The sequence below is a fragment of the Rutidosis leptorrhynchoides genome, unplaced genomic scaffold, assembly GCF_046630445.1.
Source record: "Rutidosis leptorrhynchoides isolate AG116_Rl617_1_P2 unplaced genomic scaffold, CSIRO_AGI_Rlap_v1 contig124, whole genome shotgun sequence".
Lineage (NCBI taxonomy): Eukaryota > Viridiplantae > Streptophyta > Magnoliopsida > Asterales > Asteraceae > Rutidosis > Rutidosis leptorrhynchoides.
This window is the reverse complement of record NW_027266379.1, coordinates 65,499-72,742: the sequence shown is the minus strand read 5'-3', so window position 1 is coordinate 72,742 and position 7,244 is coordinate 65,499. Positions and strand designations below refer to the sequence as shown.

At 34.9% G+C, this 7,244-nt stretch overlaps 1 protein-coding gene and 1 pseudogene across 1 annotated transcript; both read left to right on the top strand.

Annotated features, from left to right (window-relative positions):
* Positions 1-1,456: 1,456 nt before the first annotated feature.
* On the top strand, positions 1,457-2,173 carry LOC139881194 (transcription repressor OFP13-like). The gene is made up of 2 exons (XM_071865709.1): positions 1,457-2,044; positions 2,120-2,173. Exons 1-2 carry the CDS (start codon positions 1,457-1,459, stop codon positions 2,171-2,173), a joined length of 642 nt encoding a protein of 213 aa, XP_071721810.1.
* A 2,437-nt stretch (positions 2,174-4,610) lies between these two features.
* Positions 4,611-7,244, top strand: LOC139881193 (protein SMAX1-LIKE 3-like; annotated as a pseudogene).

Genomic DNA, 7,244 nt, shown 5'->3' with positions numbered 1-7,244 from the left:
CTTTAACTAGATGTAGAAAAGTATGTGGAGTTACTGAAAAATCACAAAATTGTTGACACTATGTTCAAATAAATATATTTTTTAATATAATTTCTTAATACAAATTATCCACTTAAAATATGTTCCCTTAAATTGAACATATAATCTCAAGTTAAAAGAAATATCCAGCTAGCTATTGGATCACATCATGATTACCTCAATTAAATAGTATGATTGCCTCAGTTAAATAGTTTAGGGTACGTATGGTTGATTGTAGTATTATAATTAAATTAAAGCAAGTTTTTTTTTGAAGTTGAAATTAAATTAATGCAAGTTTAGTACTCGCGTATAAGAAGAAAAAATATATATAAAAAGTCAATTGTTATGTTCGTGTGTTAAGAAACAAAATTAGGAAAACTTTATTTATTTTATTTTTTTCCTTCCATTTGGTGCATTAGGAAATTGTTTTTGCATTTCTCGATGATCTTTTCAGTGTCATGTAAGACGTTACGAAATTATATTTTGGACATCTTCAAACATCAAGGAAGATCCTTTTTTTTTCATTATTATTTGACTACTGATTCTCTGTTACAGCTACTGCATGCGAAACATATATACTTCATGAAAACCATTACTTGAAGATTGTCTTGAATGGGACTTAAAAAAAAAGATTGTCTTGAATGGTGTACCTAATCTAGTACTATTATGCAATAGATGTGCAAAAAGGTCGTCATATTTATGAATGTGTGATTCAACGGTCCTACCTTAATTCTGTCACAAGAACCTTACCCTCTACCGCTCTACGAACTTTTTTCTTTCTTTTTTATTTCTTTATTAATTCAATTCACGTAAAAGGGAGAATTGAGTTGACTTCATGTCCTCAAGTAATAAATAAGACAATTTTACTCAAATCATCTGTCAAAAGAAAACAAAAATATTTTCACTAATATAAATTTCTTCACAACTAGACAAACAACATCAAAAGATAAGCACGAATAATTTGGTCAAAAAAAATATTCACATTTTACCTCTACTAGTATACAAAATTAAGATTAAAATAAGTTTTAAGGTCAACTATATGTACATTAGTTTCACTAATCATTTCCTATATCATATATTCTCTGAATGCCAAAATCAAATTAATCCTTTTTTAAGAATAAAAGCATGATTTTTTTTCTTCTTGATATTATATTCATTCGCTGTTTGTTGTTGATATATAGTTGTTCTTGTTTTTCTTGTACAGACAGGTGACAATAAATTACACAAGTAACACTGGGCCTACCCTACCAGTCACACCCCATTTCCTTGCCATCTTCCCTCCCACCATTCAGCATCCTTTGTTATAAGCTTTGCTCTGGTCTTCTTTTATATATCTCAAATCTTCTCTCCAGTAATTCTCAATTCCCAAAATAAATCAGACCCAATACTCCAGATTCAATTACAAATCAAACCCATATCTCAAATCCTTCCTTTTTTAATGGGAAAGAAGAATTTGAAGCTCCCTACTCTGTTCAAGAACAGAGAATGGTCATCCTGCAATAATCCTAAAACGTCATCGTTTCGTTTCGACGACGATAATTCAGTCTACTTTGATCCACCGTGCTCTTCTAGGTTCACAAACACGTCATCTTCATCATCATGTTATGATTCTTCAAGCTTATCCACGGATCACCAGCCAGATGAATATTTCGATAGCGATGATCAGTCATTGGAGATGGTGGTTCGTGGAGTAATTACTAACTCGAAAAATTACGAAAGGCTCTTCTTCGAACCTGGCGGCGACACAAAATCAATCCTTAAAGAATCTAATAATTATAGTACTGGTTATGTAAATGATGATGAGATTGTTCCTTTCAAGGAGGAGAGTGTGATTTTGGCCATGGAGTCGGAAGATCCGTATTGGGATTTCAGGGAATCAATGGAGGAAATGGTGGAGAGTCATGGAATGACGTTAATAAGAGATTGGGAGCGTTTGGAAGAGTTGTTGAGTTGGTATTTGAACGTTAATGGAAAGAAGAATCATGGTTTTATTATTGGAGCATTTGTTGATTTGATTCTAAATCTCGCTGAAGAAGAAAAGGAAGAAGATGATGATACAGTTTGTAATTACATGAGTAGTGCTAATATCTCTGATGACAAGACTTGCTATTCATCAGCTTTGTCTTCATCAATGTCTAGTTCATCATCTCCTTAATTTGTAATATATTTATTGGTTCATGGCCAAAAATGTGTCTCAAAAACTTTTTGTATATACATACTTTTTTATTTTTAATTATCCATCATTCAGGTGGTTCTATTTTCGATAATGTCATGATGAAATTTTAGAGTGTTTAGAATATTGAGGAACATTGTCTGATTTATCCTATTTATCGACATGTGCAGATTCCAGAATAAATTTTATTTAAGAATGGGGAGTTTAGGTTTAAATTTTTGTCCTCATTAATCATTTATTATTAGTGTTAAAAAATTAATATAAAATGTAGTCTAATCTGATCTGATCAAATCTGTTTGTTGCATTGTTGATGGACTTACTTAACTCTTCAAAAATAGCCAAACCGAAAATTAAAGTCTGTCAAACCAGATCAGTCATGTTGAAAAGCCCACCTACTGTCTCAGGCATAACGGGCCCAAATATTGAAGGGCTTAGCTTTTTTTGTACGAGGCCTAAATTGAACTTTAACTATATGCAATAGTTTTACATATTTCAACTTTAAATTTTATTTGGGATGGCCAAGTATTGTATATTAAAAAAAAAAGGTTGAATTTAAATATTATCAACACTTTGTTTCAAATTAGTATGTGTAATTTAAAATGTAGAATTGAATATCCGATGAGTAATTGAAACGGAGGCCTAAGCATGGACTAGTAATGTAAGATATAATATTAACGGTAAGGCGAAATAGGAGTGGTCATTAGGGACATAGAGGGTCGGATCCCATGCTCCAAAGCGATGTATGATCAGGCGAAAGGGGATATCCAAAACATTGAGGCGTTGGCTATTCTTGAAGGCCTGGAATTGGCATTTTTTAAGGCGTCTTGATATCGAATCGGACGTACAGAGTGATGTAAGTGTTGTAGCTAGCAATTCACCTACTTTTAGTTATGCTGCGATGTAATAGATAACATTAGAAGAGCAATAAGCTCTTTTGAATTTCGTAACCAGATGCGAGGGGAACCACCTTACGGATTCGAATTAGCATTTGACAAGACGATCTCCCCTCTAACCTTTATAATGTAGGCATTCGTGATTTAGATTAATACAATTCTCGTTTAATCGAAAAAAAGGAAAAAATTACTCATATATGAACAAAAAGATGAAGAAATAGTGTAATTGATCTAATCCAGTCAATCATTTTAGTTAGGGGTTTAAATTTCCCAAATAAGATCATGCAAACATTCTTCATGTATATATGTACTTTCGTGATCTGTGAGAACTGAACTCATTGATTCAATCAATCGATCAATCATAAAATGAAATGAAATAAAATAAAATTCTTACTTACTTGGGAGGGCCGGAGGGGCTTGGTTTTTTGAGACACAGTTCCCGATTCCCTTCAGACAGCCAGTCTCTTCTCTCTCCTTTTTTCAGGTCCTCGAAATTGCTGTATTACATCTTTCCCTTTTTTCCTTTTGTTTTCCTTTTTTTGCCCCTCTCTTTAAATAATTCTCATCTCTATTTTCTTTCCTCAATTAATCAGGACTTACCCTACGTTGTTCGAATGATGAATTAAGGTATCAACTAGCGGTAATATCAAACAAACTCACACAAAATCGGAATCTTTGAACTCATCATGCAAATCGTATTATTTGACAGTTTTTTTAGCCTGATAATGATTTCGATGAGTCCGATTTTGGATGTGTTCAAACTCATCAACAAGTTTGGTCGACCATGCATGCATTGGAAATACCATTAGTAAGAAACTTTCAGTAGAAATATTTCCCAATTTTTTTAAAAATGTTTATCGTTATGAAAGTACTGCGGGTATATCCATTATGTGTCTAGAGCATATTCCGTTTTACTCCGAACATTCTCAAAATATATTTATTTTATTAATAAATTTATTTTGAAATATTTGGAACAAGACGGAACACGCATCAAACACGTCTATATATTATTGACCTATTATCAGGGTTCAGTTAAAATCAAACCAAGCCGGCCAGAGATGTAATGTAAGTTAAAGGAAAAAAGAAAAAGGAAAAAAATATCAAAGTGGGTTTTATTCCCAAACATTCGTTTTAAAAGCATAGTGCTTTTTATAAAATTAATCTTATTTTATGCTTGCCCACATTGTAGAATTATGACCAACTTTTGATTATAAACTCCACCTTTGTAAGATAAACGAAAGAAGAGTAAAGTTGCAATCACATGCCAAACTACTTTCGCATAAAAAGAAATCCCTCACTTACAAGAAAAGAACAAAAATCATTTCTCACTCTCACTGTCATTATATAAAAACAGCTCAATCTTAATCTTACATATATACTTAAATAACTCTCACTTGAGTGAATATATATCGATCACCCACACATGAAACCCTAACCCAATTTTCAAGTTTCCATCACTTGAAAATCGAGTAAATTGTACGTAGTTACAGGAATATATATAATCCTAAACCCCTAGAAAAGAAAAGATGAGAGCAGGCCTTTGTAGTGTGCAACAGAGTTTAACTCCTGATGCTGCAAATATCGTGAAACAATCGGTAACTCTTGCACGTCGGCGAGGTCATGCCCAAGTGACTCCTCTCCACGTGGCAAGTGCCTTGCTGCAATCCTCTTCTGGTCTTCTCCGACGAGCTTGCCTTCAGTCTCACTCTCATCCTCTCCAATGCAAAGCCTTGGAGCTTTGTTTCAACGTTGCGCTTAATCGTCTCCCTGCTTCCACGTCAACCACTCTAGTAGGTCGATATTCTTCCCTCTCAAATGCCCTAATCGCCGCATTTAAGCGCGCTCAAGCTCACCAGCGCCGTGGGTCTGTTGATACTCAGCAGCAGCCGATCCTAGCCGTTAAAATAGAGGCTGAGCAGCTAATAGTCTCTATTCTAGATGATCCAAGTGTTAGTAGGGTTATGAGGGAAGCTGGCTTTTCTAGCACTCAAGTAAAAATCAACATCGAAAAGTCGATTTCTCTAGTAGAATTAGAAGTGTCGTCTTCTCAAACTAGTCCTCATGTTGTTTCCGAATTACCAAAATCTCTAGTACCATTAGGATTAGTAGCAGATCAAACCACCATTAGGAATGATGACGACGTCAATAATATTTTGAACGAAATGGCTACGAAAAGGAAAAATTATGTCATTGTTGGAGAAATTCCTGGAAACATTAATGAGCGTGTGATTAGAGGGATTATGGAGAAATTCGAGAGAAGACAAGCTCCAGGGGAATTAGGGTATGCTCAATTTATCAACTTTCCTCTTTTCTCTTTAACTAGTCTTTCGAAATACGAAATCGAGCAGAAGCTATTGGAGCTCAGATGCATTGTGAAGGATTATTTGAGCAGAGGAGTTGTTCTGTATTTGGGTGATCTCAAATGGGTCGCAGAGTTTTGGTCTAATAATGGTGGTGGGAGCTTTTACTATAATAGTCCCTTGGAGATTATAGTTATGGAGGTTAAAAGATTGGTGAGTGAAATAGGCGAGAAAGGAAAATTCTGGCTGATGGGACTTGCTAATTTCCAACTTACATGAAGTGTAAAAGAGGTTACCTTCACTCGAATCGATTTGGAAACTTCATTCTCTCACAATTCCAGTGGGTAGCTTGAGCCTCAGTCTCAAACTTGAAAGGTAATTTATAAGTCTTTTTTTATAAGAATTTCCTAAGCAATTGCATGTTTCTTGTTTGATAAGTCAACTAGTATCCTAATTTAGTACTACATTTTCTTTCAGTGACTGTTCAACTAATGTTGAGAAAGAGGCTCAGAGCTCCATTTTGCCTTCATGGTTGCAAAAATACAAGGAAGAGAACAGAGGAAACGTGACCAATAATCAGGTATTTGTCATTACTGAGTATAATATATTGTCTTTAAATTATGCCATGACTAGATATATTTAGACCTTTAAACTCACTCCGCTAATTAAGAGCTTAGAATGTCTGAAGTCGGTAAACATAGAGATAAGATTGTTTGTTTCTTGGTTCAACTTTCAGGATTAGTATTAACATTAACTTAAATTTGTTATTTCCTAGCAGGAATGTATAGATGCCAGTAAAAAATGGAACTCATTGGGCATTTCAGTCGACATTTCCCCTGAAAAAGTTGTCGACTTCCCTTCAAAAATCTCCTCCTTCCTCAACTTCAGCTAACTCATATGACGGAAAAGTTAATCTGCATCAAAAGCTCCAAGCTTGGCCAGTCATCTCAGAGTCTAATACACTAATAAAAGAACACCAGTTTTGGATATCAGGATCAATTAGTGATGTGGACAGTGAGAGGAATCCTAGGATTCATCCTATACCGGATCTCTTATCAAATCCGAACTCCAGTCCAAATTCAGCTTCTTCTAGTGAAGCAATGGAAGATATGGATGGTGTCCATGGGTTCAAAGAATTTAATGCAGAGAATTTAAAGTTAATCCGAGACGCTTTAGAGAAAAACGTTCCATGGCAAAGGGAAATAATTCCTGGAATTGCAAGCTTAATTCTTGAATGCAGATCAAGATCAGACAAAAATCCTAACACTAGAGAGGAAACTTGGATGTCCTTCCTAGGAATGGATTCTAAAGGGAAAGAAAAGATTGCTAGGGAAATTGCAAAAATTGTGTTCAGTTCTCAAAACAGCTTTGTTTCAATCAGCCTTGGGAACTTCTCATCGCCAACGGGGAAAGGTTCCAGCGAAGAACGCAACAGAAAGAGAGGTCGAGATGAGTTAGGAAATTCCAGCTATGTTGACAGGTTTAGTGAGGCCCTGAATGAGAATCCACATAGGGTTTTCTTTCTGGAAGATGTAGAGCAAGTAGATAAATTCTCCCAGAGGGACATTAAGGATGGAATCGAAAATGGAGAAATTAAATTCTCTGGCCATGGCGAAAAGGTTCCTCTCAAAGATGCAATAATCATTTTCAGCTGTGAAAGTTTCTGTGCAATGTCAAGAGTTTCTTCTCCAAGAAAACAAAAAACCAGATGATGAATTGAAAAGGAAAATTGTTTCATTGGATTTAAACCTATCAATCAATGAAGGAATCGAAGAACGTGGAGAATCGGTTGGGGATATTGGGATTATGGAATGTCTTGATAGGAACTTTGTTTTCAAGAACCATCTAATTGCTAGCTAG

What these genes read in the sequence shown, in the direction of transcription:
- LOC139881194 (XM_071865709.1), top strand. Translation starts at nt 1,457, where the DNA reads ATGGGAAAGAAGAATTTGAAGCTCCCTACTCTGTTCAAGAACAGAGAA. An exon ending in TTGATTTGATTCTAAATCTC is followed by an intron (nt 2,045 to 2,119) that starts GCTGAAGAAGAA and finishes TCTGATGACAAG; the next exon opens with ACTTGCTATTCATCAGCTTT.